Source organism: Gymnoscopelus microlampas (genome assembly GCF_963454915.1).
Source record: "Gymnoscopelus microlampas genome assembly, chromosome: 11".
Taxonomy (NCBI): Eukaryota; Metazoa; Chordata; class Actinopteri; order Myctophiformes; family Myctophidae; genus Gymnoscopelus; species Gymnoscopelus microlampas.
This window is the reverse complement of record NC_139948.1, coordinates 12,426,142-12,452,624: the sequence shown is the minus strand read 5'-3', so window position 1 is coordinate 12,452,624 and position 26,483 is coordinate 12,426,142. Positions and strand designations below refer to the sequence as shown.

Sequence of the window (26,483 nt, the reverse complement as noted above, 5' to 3'; positions counted from 1 at the left end):
GACTTAATTTTTCCAGAAGTCCGCCTGTCATTCTGTAGTGTGCATGACATTTAAGTTGTAAAACCTTACCCAGGGAGTATGACAGAGAGGTTATGTCTCACACCAAGAGTGTGAGACATAACCAGGGGTGGAAAAAGTACTGTAGTACTCTACAAGTAAAAGTCTGGAATTCTACATTTACTTGGGTAAAAGTACAAAAGTATTGTTATCAAAATGTACCAAAAGTAAAAGTACTAACATGTTTGAAAATAGCAGATCTACAAGCTCACAACGCGTCGCTGTGAGCTTGTAGATCTGCTATTTTCAAATAGCCATATAAAATAGGGCTAAAGTGGTTAATGTATGTTTTATAATGCAATAATTTATATTTTTTTTAAAGGCAAATATTGTACTTTTACTCCATTACTATTGTTTGACCACTTTAGTTCTTTTGTACTTTTACTTAAGTCAATTTTGAATTCCGGACTTTACTTGTAACAGAGAATTTCTACATTGCAGTATAGATACTTTTACTCAAGTAAAAAAATCTAGTACTTTTTCCACCACTGGTGTTGTTTATGCAGATGTCAAGTCCATATCTTTTGTGCTATGTACTGCATGCTGTACTGTGAAGCCATGTAATCTGTGGATCAAAGTTTCACAACTGATGACAATTTAAACGTATGAGAGTTCTTCAGGTTCAACTCCCTATTTTTTTGCACGATGGGGATCCTGGTGTAGAACGAACGCAGTGCGAGTTTACAGCCGCAAGAAATAGACGAACGTGTGAATCTCACACCTCACGACGTGATACATCCTGTACTGTATTATGCGGTGCCGTGCTTTGAACTCTCTCACACAACCACAGTCACTCACCGAACTACAGCAGCCCTCTGAAGCCGCCCCGGCTGAGGGTAAATTACTTTGCAGACTGAGCCTGGGTCATGGGCCATTACTCCCAGCAGCTAGAAGCTATCCTAACCTAACCTGACAGAGGTGTGTGTGTGTGTGTGTGTGTGTGTGTGTGTGTGTGTGTGTGTGTGTGTGTGTGTGTGTGTGTGTGTGTGTGTGTGTGTGTGTGTGTGTGTGTGTGTGTGTGTGTGTGTGTGTGTGTGTGTGTGTGTGTGTGTGTGTGTGTGTGTGTGTGTGTGTGTGTGTGTGCGCGTGCGTGCGTGCGTGCGTGCGTGTACACTAATGCAGGCTGGTAAATCATGACACCCAGTCCATTTTTTCTTCAACGGAGTAGATGCCCCAAATCATGTTGGCAAAGTGCCTCACCATTTTCGCTGTTGACTCGGTCGGAGGCAACTCCCAACTCTCTTGGAGTGCAGAGCAGCAACTTATCAAACCCTAAGCCATGTAATGGGAGACGTGGTACACAGTCAAATCCGGAGTGGTAATTCAACTCTGAGAATGTACAAATGTAACCAAATGGACCCTGACGGGTCCATTTGGTTACATTTGTACATTCTCAGAGTTGCAAAAGGGTAAATTAAAGGGATAGTTCACCCCCAAAATGACTTTTTTCTATCGATTAGTCACCCCATGGAGATTTGAACTCATGGATATTTTTTTCTTTTTGTCGCATTCCTAAGCCAATAATTTGATGACCAGCGGACCGGTAGGCAGCGGTTCCGGTAGGAGACACAAAGGAGACTCTTTGTGTCTCCTACCGGAATCACTGCCGGTCATCAAATTATTGGCTTTAAACAAAAAAAAAGAATCCATTAATTCAAATCTCCATGGGGTGACTAATCGATAGGAAAAAAAAGTCATTTTGGGGGTGAACTATCCCTTTAACACTGAGGATTTTTCTGAGTACTCCAAGAATGCTAGAACATACATTTCAAGCTTGAGTTTTAGTAGTTACGGATAGGGGTGAGTGTAATGTGTGTAGTACCGTATCATATCAAAGCACTGGTGTGTTTGGGTCAGGGCCATGAGTCCCCCCCCCCCCCCAGGGCCAACAGAGGGCACTGTAGTAGCGCTCCCTGTCAGCGAACAGCAGGGTGCCAGCTTGTAATTAAAGTCATCAGTCAAGTCTTTGAAGTGTTGGCTCTAGAGCTGGAGCCCGCCACCATGCCCTGGAGATGCCCCTGCTGCCAGAGTTTGTTGGCAGCAGGGCGCGTGTGTATTTGTGTGCGTGTGTGCGTGTGTGCGTGTGTGCGTGTGTATGTGTGTGTGTGTGTGTGTGTGTGTGTGTGTGTGTGTGTGTGTGTGTGTGCGTTCATCTTCCGGGCATCTTAAAAGTTTGTCCAGCCAGTTATGTCTAACATGACTTTCATATTGGGCCTTGGTTAAGATAAACCTCCATTGATCCACACATAGGGAAATTCAGGCGACATCATAGCAGCAACATAGCAACACATCGTAACTAAAGTTCTCAGATAATTGTAGTGGAAGTACACTTGCCTCTATGTCGTTGAGTAGAAGTATAAAGTATTGAGAAATGGACACGCTCAAGTAAATTACCTCAAAATTGTACTTAAGTACAGTACTTGAGTAGATGTATTTAGTTACTTTGCACCACTGCTGTGGACCTCACAATTCAGCATAACGATGCAATGGACGTCTGACTCATTGGGCAATTTACTGAAGGCTGCTAGTGAGATAATGTGTATGTGACTCTCAGGGTGGGGGGTGTTTGTGTGCGTGTGTGTATGTGTGCGTGTGTATGTGTGCGTGTGCGTATTTATACACCATTTGTTTACAAACCATTACAAACATGAGCACCTCAGCACCTCAGATGGAAATCAAAGGAAAAGCTGTTCTCACATTGCACCACTCTGCTTCTGATGTGTGTGTGTGTGTGTGTGTGTGTGTGTGTGTGTGTGTGTGTGTGCGTGTGTGCGTGTGTGCGTGCGTGCGTGCGTGCGTGCGTGCGTGTGTGTGTGTGTGTGTGTGTGTGTGTGTGTGTGTGTGTGTGTGTGTGTGTGTGTGCGTGCGTGCGTGCGTGCGTGCGCGCGCGCGCGCGCGCGTGTGTGCAGTTGTGGAGGAAGTACTCAGATATTTTACTTAAGTAAAAGTAGCAATACCACAATATAAAAAGACTCTGTTACAACTAAAATGCCTGTGTTCAAAATATTATTTGAGTAAAGTACAAAGTATTGCCATCAAACGTTGCTTAAAGTACCAAGTAAAAGTACTAAAATGTTTGAAATGTAACTAGTAACTAAAGTTGTCAAATAATTGCAGTGGAGTAAAAGTACAATATTTGCCTCTGAGATGTAGTGGAGTACAAGTAAAAGTACAGAAAATTGGAAATGCTCCAGTAAAGTAAAAACACCTCAAAATTGTACTTAATTACAGTACTGGAGTAAATGTGCTTAGTTACTTTACACCACTGGTGGAGAGCTGGAAGTACTTGAGACAAGTGGCAGCAGTCCATTTGTCATCAACAAACATACAGAGGCAGAGAAGGAAAACATTTAGAACAGCGTTAGCGTTCTAAATATTTATTTAGTGTACAAAGGGACCAGAAAGGACCCAGAGTTACTGAAAATTGGACATACTCCAGTAAAGTAAAAACACCCCAAAATTGTACGCCACTTTGAGCTCGCGCGTATGTGAGTGTGTTTGTTCCTTGAACCTACTCCACCTCACACCTTCCCATGTCACGATTCCCAATTAACACGTTTCAGCTGAGAAGTGATGGGGCTCCTCAGCTTGGCAGCTCATTAGCTGCACACTAAAAAGTCCGGAGTGTTCATTTAACTCTGAGAGTGTACGCGAATGGAACCAAAATGAACCTGAAAGTAAACCGTGAGTCATAGTCAATGGCGGAACATTCTAGACCACCGGCAGGGTGCTGTAATGCGTTGGTTCTCAAAGTGGGGTCCGGGGACCCCAAGGGGTACTTGAGGGGGTTCCAGGGGGTCCCCAGCTAAATGATGGACAGGAACCAAATGGACCCTTATGGGTCTGTAACTCTGAGAGTGTACAAATGGAACCAAATGGACCCTAACGGGTCCATTTGGTTCCAGTTGTACACTCTCAGAGTTAGATTAACATTGATTTTACAATATTAATTGGGGTCCCAGAGATAGAAATGCCATTGAATGGGGGTCTGTAGCCTAATGCATGTCAAACTGGGGGACCTTGAAATTAAAGTGGTTGAGAACCACTGCTATAGAGCCGTAAAAATCTTCTCCTATGGGGGTCCCTGGCATATCTTTTAAAATGGGGGTCCGCGGGCTAATAAGTGTCAATTTGGGGGTCCTTGACATGAAAAAGTTTGAGAACCACTGCTGCAATGGACCCCCCTCTTGCTCACACGAGGGGTCCCTGTTTCTTGTTTTGCTCTGTTATCCCTCCTCTTCATTTGACTTCCCTCTCATCTCCCCGTCACGGCACATGACAAATGAAACGCTTTAATCTTGGATGTTTTTGACCTCTCTCCGTAACCTTTGCTATTTGGATGAGCTGCGAGACCCACACAGTAAGATCCTGGTTGTTAATTTTAACTCTGGGCCCTTTCTGGTCCATTTGTACACTAGATAAACACTCATTTTGAACGCTGTTATAAATGTTCTGCCTCTGTATGTTTGTTGATGACAAATGCACTGCTGCCACATGTCTCAAGTACTTCCAGCAGCTCTCCACTAAACACAATGTGAAGAACGAACCGCAGTGGGTTCACATTGAATGCTAGTCTTTCCAGCATATGGGTGCTACTGAAACACTCAACCATGACACAAACAGGTCAAACAGATTAACAGTGAAAGAAATGTTGACTATTATGCAATAGGTAAATAGCTTGGATAAATAAAACGGCAGAATATATAGTAACATTTGCCATATCTATAACTAAATCAAATTGGCAAGGTCTAAGGTCCACACAGCTCCAAGCTTACAAATTAGACATCTATATTTCCTCTTTTCAATCGATAAAGCTCATGATTGAGCTTGAAAGAGCATTCGGTTCCATTGGCTATTTTTGGCACCCAACGACTGAATATTAAATTAAAGGGATAGTTCACCCCCAAAATTACTTTTTTTCTATTGATTAGTCATCCCATGGAGACTTGAATTCATGGATATTTTTTTTGTTTTTTACACATTCCTATAAGCCAATAATTTCATGACCGGCAGCGGTTCCGGTAGGAGACACAAAGAGTCTCCTTTGTGTCTCCTATACCGGAACCGCTGCCTACCGGTCCGCCGGTCATCAAATTATTGGCTTAAGAATGATCAAATATCCATGGGGTGACTAATCGATAGAGAAAAAAGTCATTTTGGGGGTGAACTATCCCTTTAATTTATCCATTTGCAACTCAGAGAGTGTACAAATGTAACCAAATGGACCGTAACGCAGGGGTCTTCAACAGGGGGTCCGGGACCCCTAGGGGGTCCTCAGAGCTACTATGGGTCCGCCAAATCGTTTTGTGATAGGATTTAGTTTTTTTACACTTGAACCCTAGAATTCCTTTTCTGAGGGGAACATTAGCCGAAAATAGCAGATCTACAAGCTCTCAACGCCTCGCAGCGTTGAGAAAACGTTCATCTGAAACACAATTTTGTACAATATAGAGTAGGGGGTCCCTGCTTCATCTCTCTCTCGGCTAGGGGGTCCTTGGCCTGAAAACGTTGAAGACCCCTGCCCTAACGGGTCCATTTGGTTACATTTGTACACTCTCTGAGTTGAGTCTCCATGGGGTCACCCAAAAAAAGCCCATTCGGTTGCATTATTTTCCCAAGATCCCAGAGTTACAAATGGATGAAACAACACTGAGGATTTGACTGTGTGTACGGGTCCATTTCTCACTGTGTTAAATCAACACTCCGGATTTCACTGTGCGTCTCTGTATAAAAAGCCTCTTTTCCCCTGTTTGGTGGATTTGAGAGGATTTGGCATGGCGTAAAGCATGAAATGAAATACGACAAGACAGAAGGCACACAAACAGAGAGAGCGAGCGAGAGAGAGAGAGAGAGAGAGAGAGAGAGAGAGAAGAAAGCTCTAACCTACTTTCCAAACCAAAACCTATAAAATGTGACTGACGGAGAAAGAAAGAGGGCTGAGAGAGGGATTACAGAGGGGTGATCATACGAAACAATTGGTAAAGTGTTTTTTTAATGTTCAAGACGGAATAAACCATCCAGTGGTGGAAAAAGTAGTTTTTTTTTTTTACTTAAGTAAAAGTATCAATTAGACCCTCCAGAAAAATGCGATTATGCGATCGCAGAATTTACCACAAAATTTACAGCAAAATGGCGCACAATTATGCGGGGGTAACGTTTTTTCAAAAAGGCCGTATCGTATCGCATCGCATAATAACAACTAACAACTTTTCGCATATCGCATATTTCGCATATTGCCGCATATTGCCGCATATTTCACAACTTTATGCATATTTCGCAACTTCCCGCAATTTCACCGCATAAAATTGCAAAAAAAACAACGCATATTTCATTGCAAAAGCAAGGATTTTAGCCCGTATAATCAAGAGTTTTAGCCCGTATAATCAAGAGTTTTAGCCCGCATAATCAAGAGTTTTAGCCCGCATAATCAAGAGTTTTAGCCCGCATAATCAAGGATTTTTGCCTGCGTTTTTCTGGAGGGTCTAATCAATACTGCAATGAAGAAATACTTTGTTACAAGTAAAATTCAGGAATTTTAAAATTTACTTGAGTAAAAGTACAAAAGTATTGGAATCAAAATGTGCTTAAAGTACCAAAAGTAGAAAGTCCTCATAACGCAGAATGTCCCGTTTCACAAGTTTTCAAATGCATACAATTTATAAAAAAACCTTTGAAAACAGCAGATCTACAAGCTCACAATGCGACGCATTGTGAGCTTGTAGAACAGCAGATCTACAAGCTCACAATGCGACACATTGTGAGCTTGTAGATCTGCTGTTTTCAAATGGCCGAAATGTATATAGGGCTGAAGAGTTTTGTAATTATAATCAAAATCTACAAAGTAACTAGTAACTAAAGTTTTCAAATAATTGTAGTGGAGTAAAAGTACAATGTTTGCCTCTGAGATGTAGTGGAGTGGAAGTAAAAGTAATGTACTTAAGTACAGCACTTGAGTAGACTTAGTACTTAGTTACTTTCCACCACTGCACATGAGTAACCTGATCTAATCCTGTCACAGACGTTGTATTGGGTCTTATATATATGGCCATGGAGTCATGTCTTAAGCTGAGGATTTATGGCCATCTCATAGGTCCCCATGAGACCATGGTGGCAGTAGGATTTTGTTATAGGCTCCCCATTCCCCCCCAAGGGAATTTTAATTTCATAAAGCCAGGATCACAGAAGCAGAATTAATCTCTCATTATGATGCCTGTCTGTGTCCTTGTGAATTGGAAGTGTCCCTGATACTGTATACTGTACTGCAGTGCAACGGTTCTCAAACTTTGTCATGTCAAGGACCCCCAAAAATGCCATGTATTTGGCCGCGGACCCCCCCATCTTAAAATGTTTTGTTCCAGGGACTCCCAGAAGCAAAGATTTGAGTTACAAATGTTGGCTTTAAAATGTATATATTCAAAGGTTTGCGCACATTTTCATGATTTTTCAAAAATAGCAGATATACAAGCTCATAGCGCGGCACTCGGTGCCGCGCTATGAGCTTGTATATCTGCTATTTTTGAATAGCCAAAGTATAAAAGCTAAAAAAGCTACATTATTGTGATGCTAGAGTAACACATTTAGCTGGGGACCCCCTGGAACCCCCTCATGGACCCCTGGAGGTCCCCGGACCCCACTTTGAGAACCAACGCTGTAGTAGACTGAAAGAACAAGCCCAATCGATGGTCTTGAAGGGCGGAGCCAAACCCAGGCGCTGGATTCCAGCGCCTGGGTTTGGAGCACTCTGATTGGTTAGGAGATAACAAGGTCCTAAGACCAGTGTTCCTGCAAGGTTCTCCCAGGCTTTTTTTCTTTTGAAACAAAAAAAAAGGCATGGGTTTCCGAGGCTAACGCTGTAGTGAATTGTACAGTACATCGCTCATTTTAAGGATAGCATTTTCATTGATATGAAAGTGAAACCACAGTCATACATGACCATCAAGGCAAGACATAATATCATTACATAAAGACTCATTTAAAGGGATAGTTCACCCCCAAAATTACTGTTTTTGGAGACTTGAATTATTATTATTATTATTATTATTATTATTTTGGTCGCATTCCTATAAGCCAATAATTTGATAACCGGCAGCGGTTCCAGTAGATAGAAAGAGATAGAAAGAGTCTCCTTTGTGTCTCCTACCGGAACCGCTGCCTACCGGTCCGCTGGTCATCAAATTATTGGCTTAGGAATGCGACAAAAAAAATAAGAAATCCATTAATTCTCTAAGTCTCCATGGGGTGACTAATCGATAGAACAAAAAGTCATTTTGGGGGTGAACTATCCCTTTAAGGATGGTATTTTCATTGATATGAAAGTGAAACCCCAGTCATATACTGTATGACCATCAAGACAAGACATAATATCATTACATAAAGAGTCATTTAAGTACTGTAACCTCGTATCCTCAACACTGAGAACTATAGTTAGTTAGCTACTATTGTGCACGTTCCGGTAACACGACTAACCTTGTAGTTACTATGAACGTTTTCTCTCTTTTGTCCTTTTTCTCTCAGTGTAGACATGATGCCAAACACGTCACCACAAATTCATGTTGAACACAAAACAACAGGAGCCACACAACCGTACACAGTGAGAAATCCTCAGTACAAAAGGCCCTCGTTGAAATTGACAATTGAGGTCAATGTGACCTGTGCTATTCAGCAGGTGCGCTGATTAGCACAGGTGCTCTTATCCATTTGTAACTCTTTGAGATTGTACAAAATGTCCAATCTCAGAGTTACGAGTCAGTTATGAGTCACTGTAAGAGCTGCTGTGTGTGGTAGCCTGGCTGAAAAGCAGGCTTTGCCAGCCAGCGGGCACAACATGGCTAGAAAAGGTAACGGGGAAACAAACACTATATGAGACATACAGAGCCCCCGTATGAGCAGGCAGCCATGAAACAAGCAGGAAATTAAATTAAAAAAGCCAGCGGGCACAACATGCGTGCGTGCGTGAGTCTTTTGACAGGATGGCATCATCCCAGCTGAAAGAACTGTAGATTAGAAGAGTGGCTCTCAAACTTTTTCATGTCAAGGACCCCCAAATTGATGTATTTGCAGATGTACAGGCTCGCAGCACGGCACAAAGTGACGCGCTGTGAGCTTGTAGATCTGCTATTTTTTGAAGGGAAGAGGGAAGTTGTGAAACATGCGGAAATATGTTAAATATGTGAAAAGTTGCAAAATATGAGAAAATTCAACGCATATTATGCAATGTGATGCGGCCTTTTTGGAAAAAAAAGCGACCCTGCACAATTATGCGCATAATCGCATAATATTATGCACATAATCGCATAATCATGTTTTTCTGGAGGGTGTATTTAATACATATACACATGAGCCCTATCTGTTTCTTTTACAGTCCGCTGATCGTAGAGGCAGTCAGCATGAATGACGTTATATGACAGGACAGCTCATTCTCCAACGAGCTTCCGACCCATTTTGTTTGCTTTCTTTATGTAAGAGTGTGTCTGTCTGTAGGATGTTCCTCGCCTCCTTCTATTCTTGTATCCACGATTCCACGTCTGTCGCTCCTCTGTTTATCTTCCTTTTTGTGTCCCGTCCTCTTTTTGTCCTGTCGTGCTTTTCAGAACAAAGTCACTGTCTTTCCAGTGCACAGGTCTACACACAAAACGCACGCACGCACGCACGCACGCACACACACATACTTTATACTATATTTGTGAGGACATCAACATTTTAGGACAGCGAATCTATGAATGCCATTTTTAACAAATTCAGACATTTTTGACCGTAAGCCTTAAAGACGAAAAATAGCAGATCTACAAGCTCACAAGGCGTCGCACTGCAAGCTTATAGATCAGCTATTTGCTGGCGCATAACACTGGCCCGCAACTAAGTATAAATCATGTTTAACTCAATTCCAACCCACTATACTTGACCTCTAATTGTCTAATCCTAATCCTAACTTTCTTTTTATTGGGGCCCTTGACTCTTTGTGGGGTATTTGGTTCTCACAAGTATATACAAACACACACACACGCACGCACGCACGCACGCACGCACGCACGCGCACGCGCACGCACGCGCACACACGCGCACACGCACACGCACACACACACACACACACACACACACACACACACACACACGCGCACACGCACACGCACACACACACGCAGGAACGAGCACACAAACACACGCATTATGCAATCACTTAATGTGATTATGTATACAAAGAACTGAACCTATTGGTTGTGTGTGACAGTGACATGTGGGCTGATTAGAATGTTCAGTTTCACCAAGATATCACGCCATGTCTAAAGCTTGATTTATACAGCACAGTGTAAAATAGCTGATACAAGCTCACAAGGTCGGCTATTTTTGTTGCAAGCTTCTGTGTAAGCACGCAGCACGTGAGCTTGTACATCGGCTATTTTCAAATGGTCGAAATGTATATAGGGCTGAAGTGGCCAATGTATGTTTTGTAATAATAATCAATATGTACAAAGTGACTAGTAACTAAAGTTTTCACGAAAATTGTAGGGGAGTCTCTGAGATGTGGAGTAGAAGTAAAGGTACTGAAAATTGGAAATACTCCAGTAAAGTAAAAATACCTCAAAAGTGTACTTGCAGTACTTGAGTAAATGTACTTAGTTACTTACTACACCACTGACGCTGAACTATCCTGACATGTGGAAATGGCATCTCTTGACAATTGCATAGTGCTGACGGAAGTACTGTATAAAATCGACTGACTGCAGTCTTTCTAGTTTGTGTATATATTCTGTCCCTGGAGTCGAAATTAATTGCGGAGAAGCAGTGTTCAATTTGTATGCACCACATACCTGGAACAAACTTCCAGAAAACTGCAGGTCTGCCACAACTCTCAGTTCTTTTCAATAAAACCTGACGGCTTTCTGTTTGCCATGGAATTTTATTGATGTTTTTGATCCATTCCTTGTGCTGCACTGTAAATCTATTCGTACATTTTCCTTTCTTTTTGTTTTAGCTTACGGTATTCTTATTTGCTGTTCTCTCTAATACTGTAACGTTTTTTTTGCCTTGAATTGCCTTGTTATTGAAATGTGCTGTACAATTAAACCATGTCTACTGTCTGTAGCACTGTATTTGTTTTAACCAATGGTGACACATTTGCATTTTGTAAATCGTCACCTTCCTAACCTAATGGCCTACGTCATTTTTTGTTTAAAGTTTTTCAGAAAAAAATAAAAACTGATCCAAAACAAAACTATATATTTCTTAATCATTTCACCCAAAACGTTTATAACAAAGTATGACTATTAACATACAAATAACACTGTCTGTCAGTTATGTAACATAAGAGATTTAAATAGGATTAAACCTGACTTAGGACATTTTTTCGGCCTAAGTCACAAAACCATGTGACTTAGGCCAAAAAAAAGCCTATTTTGGCCTAAGTCACACTAGGGAGTTAGGCCATTATACTAAAAGGGGAGGGAACAGCATGATCCATTTCAATTAGGAGATAGGCGATTTTACCAGAGGTGGTCAGTGTCATGAGGAGCTGACTTAGGCATAAATGTCATTTTCCTCAAAAAAATGACTTAAGCCATTAGTTTAGGAAGGTGACGAAAATGTGATATTATGTCATACTAAAGCTATCAAATAATTATCGTTGAGTAGAAAGAATACATTAGTTGCCTCTGAGATGTAGTGGAGTAGAAGTGCAGTACTTGAGTGAATGTACTCAGGGACCCCCAGGGGTCCTTGGGTAAATTTGTTAATATGGCGTCGCAATCCTTTCAACCATTTTAACCTTTTATACTTTGGCTATTCAAAAATAGCAGATCTACAAGCTTAAAAATGTGTGCAAATCTTTGAATATATATATTTTAACTCAAATCTTTGCTTCTGGGGGTCCCTGGAACTAAATATTTTGGGATGGGGGGTCCGCGGCCAAATACATATCATTTTGGGGGGTCGTTGACATGAAAACGTTTGAGAAGCACTGCTCTAACAGTAGGTTGTGTTTGTCATGGCTCTGTGCAGATCCTGGTGGGAGAGCTGTGTGCGTTCTTCACCAAGGCAGAGGAGACACAGGAGAGGACCATCGTCACGGCCGACTGCTGCTACTTCAACCCTCTGCTCAGACGCATCATACGATTCCTGGGTAAACGTGCCAATCAATCAATCAATCAATCAATCAATCAATCAATCAATCATGGCATGGCATGATTATGGAGCCACGCTGGTGCCGTGCAGGGGTGTGTGTGTGTGGGTGTGTGTGTGTGTGTGTGTGCGTGTGCGTGTGTGCATGTGCGTGCGAGAATGAGATTCAAAGATTTGCACACATTTTCACGATTTTTCAAAAATAGCAGATCTACAAGCTCGTAGCGCGGCACTCGGTGCCGCGCTATGAGCTTGTATATCTGCTATTTTTGAATAGCCCAAAGTGTAAAATAATGCTTTTTTAGCTCAAATCTAAAAATTACACAGTTCCAGGTCTTAATGGGTTAAAGGAGAATTACGGCCAACGTTAATTCTTACCTTTAGTATGACGTTATGATATCCTAGGACGAGTGGTACAGTACAGAAATTCCATGAAAATAGCAGATCTACAAGCTCACAACGTGTTACGATGCGACGCGTCGTGAGCTTGTAGATCGGCTATTTTCAAATAGCCTAGGTATAGAATAGGGCTAAAGTGGTTAATGTATGTTTTACAACGTAATCATTTATATCTGCAAAGTAACTAGTCTAGTAACAAAATGTTCAAATAATTGTAGTGGAGTAAAAGTACAATGTTTGCCTCTGAGATGTAGTGGAGTAGAAGTAGAAGTATACTGAAAATTGGAAATACTCCAGCAAAGTAAAAGTACCTTAACATTGTACTTAAGTACAGTACTTGAGTAAATGTACTTAGTTACTTTACACCACTGTAAAAAACAAAACGTATAAATATACTTCATACAGTACCACCCCCTCCCTCCCCTCTCTCCAGGTGTGTACGCCTTCGGCCTCTTCGCCACGACCATCTTCGCCAACGCGGGCCAGGTGGTGACGGGCAACCAGACGCCTCACTTCCTGTCGGCGTGCCGGCCCAACTACACGGCGCTGGGCTGCCAGTCGGCCCTGCAGTACGTGACGGGGGGCCGCGCCTGCACCGGGAACCCCCTGGTGGTCATGTCCGCCCGCAAGTCCTTCCCCTCCAAGGACGCCGCGCTCAGCGTCTACTCCGCCGTCTACACCGTGGTACGTCCTGGGGGGTTTGGAGGAGGAGGAGAGGGGTCCGGTTCGGATGTTTCGATAGGTTTAGAACATACATGGGCAACTGGCGGCCCGGGGGCTACAGTACATGCGGCCCCCACCTTCCCTTAATGCGGCCCGCAGGTTAATATCGGAATACTGATATATTATTGATTTCAGCTGTTACAATTCCAAACATGACCCGCTTTAATTACTTCAGTCTATATTAGTAGCTTAATGACTAGTATTACAATTCTATTGTCTTTTCTATGTCCAATGTATTTGTATTTAGGTTCATAAAGTTAACATAAGTATAACTAAAGGCATTTGAAATTAAATGAAAATGTTGCTTTTCAGGATTCCAATTCAAAAATAGAAAAATTTAATAAATCAGGATTCCAATTCAAAAATAGCACAAATAGCAGATCTACAAGCTCAAAACGCGTCGCGGTGCGACGCGTTTTGAGTGTGACATAGAATGGCGAAGTACGGCATTCATTTATGAAAAAAGCTAAAATACGGAGATAAGAAGCATCTGCCCGACAGTAATGTGGCCCTCTGGAGTGAGTGTGGAAATATGGTGGCCCTCTCCATCATCAAAGTTGCTCACCCCTGGTTTAGAAAGAGAGAGACCTGGGGAGGTGGCGGTGGTGGAAAAAGTACTCAAATGTTTTAGTTAAAGGTAGGGTAAGTGATATCTTTTGGTATTTTTTTTGTTAAAAAGTTTAAAGTACTATATTCTGATAGTTGCTACAGTTTAATAAAGAGCTGGAGAGACATGGAGACTCCTTTTACTGAACAAACACTCTATAGCAATGAGTACTATCACAATATAGAGATATTTAACACTTATTTTAACCAAGGTAAATCACTTACCCGAAGTAAAATTATGTTTTGCATGGTGAAAAATGGGATTAACAAACATCAAACAGCCAACTCCTATCTGACCTCTTTTCATTCATTATGTGTTGATGTGACCCACAGTGTTACACTAGAGGCAGATGCGGGCTGTTTACGTCTCACAGCAACAGGAATTCAATGAGATACAAGAGCTGATCTGCTGAAAAGACTCATGTCTGCCTCTCTGTTGGTAAATAATGATCTGATTCCTCTAATGGGAACACAGGTCGACAGGAACACTGCACTGACAGCCTGTGTGTGTGTGTGTGTGTGTGTGTGTGTGTGTGTGTGTGTGTGTGTGTGTGTGTGTGTGTGTGTGTGTGTGTGTGTGTGTGTGTGTGTGTGTGTGTGTGTGTGTGTGGAGACACACGCACGCATGCACGCACGCACGCAGAGAGAGCATTTGAATAATAATAATATATTTCTGCAGAGAGAGGTGATTATATTTTTTTTTTGTGAAAAAAACAAAACAAAACAAGATATGACACAGTCATATTATACCAGGTTGCTCTCTCCAGCGTCCCCGCACGGAACCAACTGGAAGATGACTACTAATGCAGAAAGAGCAATGTCTAATACATTTTTTTAATGTCCTGACAAGTGAGAGTATTCTGTCTGTCTGTCTGTCTGTCTGTCTGTCTGTCTGTCTGTCTGTCTGTCTGTCTGTCTGTCTGTCAGTCTAGTCTTAATGTGGTGAATCCATCCATCCTCCCACTTATCCATCCTCCCACTTATCCATCCATCCATCCATCCATCCATCATCATCCACTTATCCAGAGGGTTGTGGAGGTAACAGTTCCAGCAGAGAATCCCTCTTCCCACATCAGTCACTTACCTCTGGGTATAATCTCCACTGGTCCTTGGTCTACACATGTCACTGTGAACCACATTATGTTTTTATGTTTTCTCTTCGTCTGCATTTTCTCCTGAGGGCCATCATCTTCCTCTTCTTCATCATCTTTCTCTTCATCATATTTCTCTTCATGATCTTATATGCTTGGACCCCGTTGCCACTTGCAGTTTGTTTGTTTGTTTGTTTGTTTATTTAAATAAATAAATGGTATCACAGTTTTCTCTTTTTATAGGGCTAAATTATGCTTTCAGTTATTGTTGGTAGTCATGGCTTCCAGTTCCCACCTGATGTCATGTGGGAGTTCAGACTGCTCCACACCGTACTGAATAACTGCTAGCTTGCATAACATCTTCAGATTAGGACTTAAATCTAAGATATACATGTCATCAGGTGTGTTGGGGTATCCGAATCTTCCAAAGAGGATGATACGTTCTCCCACCATGCAACAACCCATCCAACACCCCCCACACGGGGCTTTCCCTTTGGGCTCAACCTTCTTCCATGAGAAGGTCTGTGAATTGAATTTCCACACATCACTTACGTTCTGGTTCACGTTTTGTCCACCATATATGTACAGCTCTCCATTGTAGACAAAGGCTGAATGACCACCGCGTCCTTCTGGAAGAATCTGTGCAGAAGGTGTTCTCAGCCAGCAGTTGGTCTCTGTGTCAAACACTCTGATGTTGTTGTACCAGACCCCCTGGCCACAATAGCCCCCAAATACAAACATCTTTGTCCCGATGATGGTGGCAGAGTGACTTGATGAAACAGGTGGTGGAGTTCCTCTGGTGTTAATTAAAGACCAGACCATTGTGGTGGTGTCCAACTTGTACATGTCATTAGTGTATGCAGTCATCAGCTGGGTGTTTCCTCCATGAATATACATGACCTTCCTCAAGACACAGGCTGAGTGGCAGTATCTCTCCTTTGGAACAGTACCAGAAATCTTAGGATTGGACCATCTGTGGTTGCCAACATCAAATGCATAAAGCACGTTACAGTGAGGACGTCCCCCCCAGATGCAGACAATATCTTCAACCAGAACAGCTGTGTGGCCCCAGCGCACGCAGGGAACCTCAAGGTGACGTTCTCCTCTTCCAGTTTTCACTGTGGTCAACTTCCTACAGCGTAAAGACAGTGTGTTGAAGATGTGGACATCAATTTGATCACTGTTGTTCCTGTTGTTTCTGTATCCTCCAAATGAGTACACCTTGTGTCCGACTACCACAGCAGCTGGCAAGGAAAGCCAATGTTTTACTTTCAGATGTATCGTCCAGTGAAACATTTCACACTTCAGCACAACTGTGAATCAGTGCAACTAATTGACAGAAGAGGTTAGAAGGCAGGACAATTTGTTGCTAACAGTTGCTGAAGGGAGTTCTGTTGGAAAATACAATAAAAACAATTAAAAGGACAATCATGTTGAATGTGATGACGATGTTGTGATGTCATTCCTTGATGACATTATTATGGAATAGCTAATAACATTACTCAAAGTGAATGGCCATTTAAGCAAGATCTATAATCTGAAATGTGCTATTAATAAGATTTGTTTCGTCAGTACTATGACATCAGTCATCCATATTTGGGCATATCGAGATAAAGACACAGATAGATATGCAGAGATGTAGAAAGGCAACACCTTGGAAACAGGGTGTTTGTGGACTGGTAAGATTTTGAGGCTCAATACTCATGCAGGAAGAGCTTCTACCCAGCAGCTGTTAGAGTCATAAACAAGGACATGGTCAGTTCCTCTCTTTCTATAATATCTAATTTTCTATTTAGGGGGGAAGGTAGCCACTCTTAGCCAATCAGGATGGAATATGAAAAATCTGAAAGACCTGTTTCGTTTAATGACTATAGAGATACTGTATACCGATTTGCGTGATGTTTGGACAAAATCTGTAGGAGTAGTGTAAATTTTTTTGTTGTTGCAAAAAGCGGCCTCCTGGTGGCGCTATAACAGGCCCATTTGGGGAAGAGGTTCTGAATTGGCATCCAGGGAGTGTGTGTGCACAGTTTCGCAGTGGCTGAGCCAACGGTGCCGGAGATTAGCTGTTCACAGACAGATACGTGGACGGACGGACGGACGGACACACGGACGGACAGGGTGCAAAACATACTCTCGCCATGCCATGAGACAATACAAACTAAGCTATGATGACTAGAACTAAGACTAAATATATTGACGATTTCGTCAACAAATAAAAGCTAGACTAAAATGTTAGGAGTGACTATAGTGGAGAAGAGATCCAGTAGAACTAAAAGACAAGTAATTTTATGTTCGGTTGTGCTCGGGTGTTGTGCTCTGAAAATAGCACATAAGCTCACAACACGTTGCGTTGTGAGCTTGTAGATCGGCTATTTTCAGCATGCAAGTGTAAAATCAGCTGTTACGACGCCATCAAAGCCCTCCAAAATACTTTTTAGTCGACTAAATCAACTGTAGATTTAGTTGACTATAATTGTATGATATTTAGTCGACTAAAACTAGACTAACAGTAAAACATTTCAGATGACTAAAATATGACTAAAACTGAATGGAATTTGATTCAAAAGACTATGACTAAAACTGAATCAAAATTTGCTGTCAAAATCAACACTGCCCAGCAACACGCACTCTTGCGGTAGCCTATCTAGCACCAGTAAACGTGCGAGATCTGCCGTCGGACGACGGCGCCCATTTAGGACACCATTTGTAGGATTTGTGTACCATGTCACCTCTAGTGGCTCCAGTTGGGATGGCGTATCTCCCTAAATCAATCATCTTTGCCGACGTGACGCGCTGTGTGAGCATGTATATCTGCTATTTTTCAATAGCCAACGCGAAAATGCAGAATGGCACAGGCGCTTTCCCTGTATCAATGGGTTAAGTTAACATAGAATACTGCCTGCTAAGCAGTGTTGCCAGATTCCGTGAGAGAAACAAGCAACCAGGTCTAGAAAAAAAACAGCCCAAAACCAGCCCAAAAGAAGCGACTATGGGTCACATGTGCACTTTAACATATACATCAGCTATTTGAAAATAGCAGATATACAAGCTTACAACGCGTCGCATCGCGACGCGTTGTGAGCTTGTAGATCGGCTATTTTCAAATAAAATCTTGCTGGGAAATTATAATAAGCAGATCTGGCAACCCTGCTGCTAAGGTGCAGATTTTGAAGGCAGCGTCAGAGAATTCTCAGGGTAGGATATCCCAACGATTCTGTGCGAACAAAAACTTACATGTGTCAAATGTGATGTTATTTTCTTAGTCTAAGCTGGAACTAAATGGACCGTCCATTTGGTTCCTTTTCTACACTCAGGTTTCAACGAACACTGAGGATGTTAACTGTGTTGGAAGTGGTGGCACTGTGGTGGTTCTATTGGAAGCATGGTGGTTCTACTGGAAAAAGTACTCTCATTTCTTACTTAAGTACAAGTATCAATACTGCAATGTAGAAATACATTGTTACAAATGAGATATTATAGAAAGAGAGGACCTGACCATGTCCTTGTTTATGACTCTAACAGCTGCTGCCATGGGGAGAAGCTCTTCCTGAGCATTGAGCCTCAAAATTATACCAGTCCACAAACACACTGGCCTCATTTATCAATGCAGCGTATAAACCGGCATATATTTTCCCATATATTCGGCCGTACACCAACGTCAAAGTCACATTTATCAAAGGATCCTATACAGCGGATCCTAGCGTATATCAGGTCGGAGCTTTGATAAATCTCACGTCTGAAAACGAGCGTCATTTAAATAACACGCCCTTAAATATTCACAAAACGCCCGACTTCACGACATGAAGAACCAGAATACGACCAAAAAAAGCATGAAAAGCCAATAAGAAACAGTTTCCCCCGCTCGCCTCGCCACACACACACACGCACACGCACACGCACACGCCTCTCTCTCTCGCTCTCTCTCGCTCTCTCGCTCTCTCTTGCTCTCTCGCTCTCTCTCTCACACACACACACACACGCGCGCGTGCGCCCGCCCAACTTTGTCTTTCTTGTCCGTAGCGTAGCGGTACATGAGACTCGGGCGGAATGCAGTGATTCCGTGCCGCCACGTTAATATTGGAGCGTCGGGTTTATATCCTTAACCCAGCCAGGTTGTGTAGCCTACATAACTCTCTATGACATAACTCCATAACATAGGACAAGCTACTGTAAGTTTGTAGACCTCACTGTCAGTGAAAACATAGTCGGGGCTCCCGAAAATTCTCTCGCAGAAGCACTGCTGCACTGAAAATAGCAGATCTACAAGATCACAACGCGTCGCAATGCGACCTGTTGTGAGCTTGTAGATCTGCTATTTTCAAATGGCCAATGCAGCCATGCAGATCTGCAAGCAGTGGCTCAGGGGTGGAGTGGCCGGGTAGAGTGAACTGGAAAACTGCAAGGTTCCCAGTTCGATCCCGGGCTGGGGCACTCCCCTAGAGTTAGTGTCGAAGTGTCCTTGAGCAAGACGCTGAACCCCTAATTGCTCCCGATGAGCAGGTTGGTGCCTTGCATGGTTTCCTCCGCCATCGGTGTATGAATGTGTGTGTGAATGGGTTAATGGCACAATCAATGTAAAGCGCTTCGGATAGAATCGCTATATAAATGCACCATTTAACCGAATGACTGTTAAAGCAGTTTGTTTAAATTAGTTTATAAAATGATATATTTTCACAGCGATTATTTATTAGTGTAGATATACATTTATGAGTGGATTATGTGTCTAGTTGCCTGTCAGACAGTCAGACAATGCTGCTCCGCAGGTCTAGAATGGAATAAACGGGTGCAGCCAACGTCAACAACTGGTCTCGACCAGACGTGAGATGTCAGCCTACGGTAGGATGAAACCCACGTCAGGATATATTGATAAATGCCGAAAGGTGCGTTGATCTCGCCGTACGCCCATTATTTGGGCTGCACCGCGTTGATAAATGAGGGCCTCTGTTTCCAAGGTGTTGCCTTTCTACATCTCTGCATATCTGTCTGTGTGTCTTTATCTCGATATGCCCAAACATGGATGACTGCTGTCATAGTACTGGTGTCATAGTACTGACAAAACAAATCTTATTAATAGCACATTTCAGATTATAGATATTGCTTAAATGGCCATTCACTTTGAGTAACATTATTAGCTATTCCATAATAATGTCATCAAGGAATGACATCACAACATCGTCATCACATTCAACATGATTGTCCTTTTAATTGTTTTTATTGTATTTTCCAACAGAACTCCCTTTAGCAACTGTTAGCAACAAATTGCCCTGCCTTCTAACCTCTTCTGTAAATTAGCTGCACTGATTCACAGTGGTGCTGGAGTGTGAAATGTTTCACTGGACGATACATCTGAAATTAGAACATAGGCTTTCCTGGCCAGCTGCTGTGGTAGTCGGACACAAGGTGTACTCATTTGGAGGATTCAGATACAACAGTGATCAGACTGATGTCCACATCTTCAACACACTGTCTTTACGCTGGAGGAAGTTGACCACAGTGAAAACCGGAAGAGGAGAACGTCCCCTTGAGGTTCCCTGCGTGCTCTGGGGCCACACAGCTGTTCTGGTAGAAGATGTTGTCTACATCTGGGGGGGACGTCCTCACTTTAACGTGCTTTATTCATTTGATGTTGGCAACCACAGATGGTCCAATCCTAAGATTTCTGGTACTGTTCCAGGGGAGAGGTGGTACCACTCAGCCTGTGTCTTGAGGAAGGTCATGTATATTCATGGAGGAAACACCCAGCTGCTGACTGTATACACTAATGACTTGTTCAAGTTGGACACCACCACAATGGTCTGGTCTGGTTAACACCAGAGGAACTCCACCACCTGTTTCATCACGTCACTCTGCCACCATCATCGGGACAAAGATGTTTGTATTTGGGGGCTATGGGGGCCAGGGGGTCTGGTGCAACATCAGAGTGTTTGACACAGTGACCAACTGCTGGCTGAGAACACCTTCTGCACAGATTCTTCCAGAAGGTCGCTGGTGTCATTCAGCCTTTGTCTACAATGGAGAGCTGTACATATATGGTGGACAAAACTTTAACCAGCCCTTCAATGATGTGTGGAAATTCAATTCACAGACCTTCTCATGGAAGAAGGTTGCAGAGCCCAATGGGAAAGCCCCGTGTGGGGGGTGTTGGATGGGTTGTTGCATGGTGGGAGAACGTATCATCCTCTTTGGAAGAATCAGATGCCCCACCACCCATGATGACATGTATATCTTAGATTTAAGTCCTAATCTGAAGATGTTATGCAAGCTAGCAGTTATTCGGTACGGTGTGGAGCAGTCTGAACTCCCACATGACATCAGGTGGGAACTGGCAGCCATGACTACAGTACCTACAATAACTGAAAGCATAACTTGGCCCTATAAAAAGAGAAAACAACTGTGATACCAATTTAAATAAATAAACAACAGTACAACAGTACAAAAGTTTCAGCATCAAAATGGACTCAAAGTACCAGAAGTAGAAAGTACTAATTATGCAAGTTCAAAATGTAGAAAAACAAAATGTGAGCTTGTAGATCTGCTATTTGGCTAAAATGGCAAATGGCCAAAATGTATATAGGGCTGAAGTGGTTAATGTGTAAGTAACTAGTAACTAAAGTGTTCATATAATTGTGGTGGAGTAAAAGTACAATATGTTCCTCTGAGATGTAATGGAAAAGTACTGAAAACTGGAAATACTCCAGTAAAGTAAAAAGAAAAATACCTCAAAATTGTACTTAAGTACAGTACTTGAGTAAATGTACTTAGTTCCTTTCCACCACTGATCTACTGTGCGCAGAGATGGGCAGTATTTGAAATACATGTATTTGAAATATGTATTTGAAATACTTTTTTGTATTTTGTAATTTGTATTTGGCCGGGATGGAAAAAATGAAATGTAATTTGTATCAAAATACTTTCAAATATTTTTCAAATAGTATTTTCTGTATTTGAAATACATAAAATACTTTATTTTATTTTATGGACAGTATTTGAAATAGATGTATTTGAAATACGTATTTGAAATACTTTTTTGTATTTTGTAATTTGTATTTGGCTGGGATGGAAAAAATGAAATACTTTCAAATGTAGTATTTTGTATTTTCAAAATACAAAAATACGTATTTTGTATTTTCAAAATACATTTCTCTGACCTGTATTTATATTTTGTATTTTGATACTTTGTTTGACCCAGTATTTGTATTTTGTATCAAAATACTTTTCAATGTATTTTCGCCCATCTCTGACTGTGCGTGTTCCCTCAGATGTACGTGACTCTGGTTTTCCGGACCAAAGGCACGAGGCTGACCAAGCCCACGGTCAGCCTCACCCTGCTGTGTCTCGCCATGCTGGTGGGCGTGGTCCGAGTGGCCGAGTACCGCAACCACTGGTCGGACGTCCTGGCCGGCTTCTTCACGGGCGGCTCCATCGCCGTGTTCCTGGTGAGACGAAGGAGAGGCAGAGGGAGGAGGGGGTCGCATGGAAAGGGTCCGCGTGAAGGATTCGAGGGGTTTGGGGGATGCGTCCATTTCTTTGGTCCGAACAAAAGATTCCAAAATGTAGGATAAGGAACGTATAAATATATATGGGCGGGGGGGGGGAGCAAATGCAAACAAATATTTCTGTTTTTATAAATATGAATTTGTACTTAAGTACAGTACTTGAGTAAATATACTTAGTTACATTCCACCACTGCTGTGTGATCAATTCCTTGAGCTACTGTTAAGATGTAGGAGCCTCTTTCCGGGATTCGTCGATTTTAATCACATTTTTAACCACCCCTAGTGTCCCTATATATTCTGGGCATGTCATGATAGCAGCAGACAATAGGGGAAAATAGCTAGCGGCCACTTTTTCTTCTTTCACGTGTAGCTGTACCTGTTGTTGGCTCATTTCTCTTTCTGCCACCGCGCGCCGCTCTCCGTTTCCTGCCAGGTGACCTGCGTGATCAACAACTTCCAGCAGATGGCGCCGCCGCCTCCCCCGGCGCGGCCGCAGCGCCCAGAGTCCGTGCTGGGCATGCCCATGGTGACGCTGCCCTGTGTGGAGAGTCCACTCGAAAAGTTAAGTGGGCCTCAGGTAAGGGTGCGGGCCGGGGGGGGGGGGGGGGGGGGGGGGTGTTTGTGTGTGTGTTTGTGTGGGCGTGAGGCCACGCGTAACATGGGGTGTAGGGGAGTGGTGGGGACACTAGACAGGCACCGTCCCGTCCTTGTCTCCATCCTGTTTCCTCCTCCTGTGTGCCTCCCCCGTGAAGTCCTTTCACCTGCATGCCCAAGGCAACCCCCCCCCCCCACAATGACTCCCCCCATGAACCCATGTCTTTGGCTGATAACAGCAGAAACGTGTACAGTGTCAATGGGAGGTGGCGGTTTTGGAGAGATACTTCCCTCTTAAAAGTGAGTCAGCGGTTTGGCTGGCACGCTCCAGGTGTAATTTACCATCCCAGAGAAACGTTGCAGTTTAACCCATGATTTTTTTTTGTTATTAAATTAATGTATTTAAAAAATAATTGAACCACTTTAACCATTATTTTATACTTTGGCTATTCAAAAATAGCTGATATACAAGCTCATAGTGCGGCACGAAGTGACACGCTATCTGCTATTTCTTTTTTTTAATCGTGAAAATGTGCGCAAGTCTTTGGATATACTTTTTTTTTTGTAAGCGAACATTTTTTACTCTATATTGCCACCCTCAGGTCGAAATGTCTCATGTCTCACAAAATGAAGGACACATAACATACTGTAATAGCCAGATTGCGGGATGGACATGATTTTGTTGGACCCCACGGCCTTTCCTCTAGCACCTCATTCGGTGAATTACACAATATATGCCCACCACCCCTATTCTGCCACTAGTTGTACATTTACATTTATTTCTTACGACAGTCCAGCCTGATCTCACAGAACACGATGAAATAGCACAGATTGACAATTCCGTAAATAGACGGCTAGAAAACCCGAAAAGTCATGAGCTTGTAGATCTGTTATTTTTAGAAAAAATGTGAAAATGTGTGCAAATTTTTGAATATATATATATTTTTAGAGGGAACATTTGTAACTCAAATCTTTGGTTCTGGGGGTCCCTGGAACTAGACATTTTGACATGGGGGTCCGTGGCCAAATACATATCATTTTGGGGGTCCTTGACATGAAAAAGTTTGAGCGCCACTGATATAGCAACATATGCTTTTCAAATACTGTTATGAATTAGAAGACATTTTTTAGATGCTTTCCCGGTCTTAATGGCTTAAACTGGCTGTATAAGGACCAGGACAGCCTATAGCGGGACATTTAGACACTTTCATGGAAGAATGCAATGCGTGACTGGGGGGACGGATGGACCGTAACCATTCTGCCGGTGTATATACGTGTATGAAATGCCTTGTGTCCTTGTCTGGTCTGTCTCCCTCACTAACCCTCCCCTTGACGGCTTTCTTTCCCCCCTCTGTCTCCCGCCTTGCCTCTCCTCCTCCTCCTCTCAATCTGTTCTTCCCTTTTCGCTTTTCTTCCTCACTCTCTCCTCCAGCATCCGTCACTCCACGCCTCTGCCCCGCCTTACAGCGCCTATGTCCAGCCATTCTAACTGACTTTTAAACCCCACCCACCTTTCTGAGGCCCACCCACCCATCCACCTATCCTCTGGGGGCCACCCACCCACCCACCGCTCTCATGTGATCACGCTCTTCTTTCCATGTCCCTCGTTTTCCTTAATTTTTCTGTTTCTTCGTTGCACTTCTGGACTGAGAAGAAAGCTCTCATTAAGAGCACCTGTGCTAATCAGCACACCTGCTGAAGAGCACAGGTTACATTGACCTCAATTGTCAATTTCAATGAGGGCCTTTTGTACACACATGTATACATCTATCTCTCCGTTGTCATCCGTTTCTGTCGCCTTACCCTCCCTCCCCCCTCGCCCCACCTCTTCGGAACATCTCTCTTGATTATTCGTTCTTCACTTTTCTCCTTTTTACCCTTTTTTTCCGACTCCTCCTCTCTCTCTCACTCTCTTTATCTCGCCTTCCTTCCTTCTATCTCTCTCTGTTCTTTTTTGTTTTGTTTTCTCTCTTCTTCTTCTTCTTCACTCCTCTCTGTCCCCACAGCAGACTCCGCGCGGATCTCCGTTCACAGAGATCACATGACCCTCAGCCCTATCGGTTCCCCCCCGCGGCCCCAGATGTCCTCATACCGTCTCGCTCCATTTCCAGTCGAGTCTAGACCTGGCGGCCGAGCAGCAGCAGCAGTATCAGCAGCAGCACTCGCCGCGGTGCGCGGCGCACCCGTCCGGACGCCACGCCACGCTCCACCGCTCGTATTCCACGCAGGTCTAGACCTCGACTTTCACATGCACATGCACATGCACATGCACACGCACACACACACACACACACACACACACACACACACACACACACACACACACACACACACACACACACACACACACACACACATTCCCTTGTACCTCTCCTAAATCCCAACATCTCCGGGGAACCGATAGGAAAAACTTTCAACAAACATAAAAAAAAGACCTCTCTCTTTACTGGGACTGTCCCAGGAAAGGATAGCGACTTTGACAAGCTCCCAAAAGTGGAACAATCCCGACAGTGTTATGGGGAACCTTCCCCACACTGTTACGTGTGATTTATACTTAGTTGCGCCCACCGGAAATAGCAGATTTGACAAGTTCTTACAAGATTCACAAGTTTACAAGTTCAATTTACAGAACTTGTAAATCGGCTATTTCGTGTGCACAACCAAGTATAACTCAGGCTTTAGGTGAACATTCCCTACAGCGGTAGGTATGTCCTAGCTTTTCTCTACACCTTTTTGTCGCTGTTCTTTTTTGTGGTTTCTTCTTATTTTTGTTCTGGGACTATTCTTTTTTTCTGAACGTATTGCTGTCGCAACATTTCATCGTCAACGGCACGCTATAATACGCAAGGGACAAAAGCAGCATCACCCAGCGTTACGTGTTCGTTCAGTGTCCTGGTTTATGTTCTTCTCCCGAAGATAGGAATTTCGGAGAGCCGACCGTGGCGATATCACTGTCTTTGCTGACTCCGTGTCACAGAGTTTGTGCGTCTGCTGTGAAAGGGGGGCCGTCTCGGACCAGTGGAGATGATAATAAAAACACTGGTATGACTAATCGACAAGGAACATAGAATGACAAGACATGCGTTTCTTACACATTATGTCTCTCACACATGAACAGGAACTCATGGATACTCTTATGGATACTCTTTGACACATGCACACACACACGCGCACACACACACACACACACACACACACACACACACACACACACACACAGAGTCGTCGGAGTTATTGGGCTCTTAGTCAGCTCTGCACGGGGTCGACTAGGATCAAAGGATGTGGTTCACATCACACAGCGGACTAACGGGATCAAAGTACGGACACGATACAGTAAATGAGCTCGCATCTTTTTTAGGGCTTTGTTTTGATCTCCGACGGTTGCCAACGGTTGCCAAGT

General features: G+C 43.1%; 1 protein-coding gene across 1 annotated transcript in view; it reads left to right on the top strand.

Annotated features, from left to right (window-relative positions):
* LOC311055638 (phospholipid phosphatase-related protein type 5-like) overlaps positions 1-25,255 on the top strand; it is a 49,737-nt gene extending 24,482 nt beyond the window's left edge. Inside the window, exons 3-7 of the mRNA XM_084071887.1 lie at positions 12,052-12,172; positions 13,004-13,254; positions 22,253-22,429; positions 22,923-23,066; positions 25,093-25,255. Coding sequence (XP_083928013.1) covers positions 12,052-12,172; positions 13,004-13,254; positions 22,253-22,429; positions 22,923-23,066; positions 25,093-25,128 — 729 coding nt within the window. The 3' untranslated portion in view covers positions 25,129-25,255. The remainder of the gene's footprint in view (positions 1-12,051; positions 12,173-13,003; positions 13,255-22,252; positions 22,430-22,922; positions 23,067-25,092) is intronic.
* Positions 25,256-26,483: the final 1,228 nt, after the last annotated feature.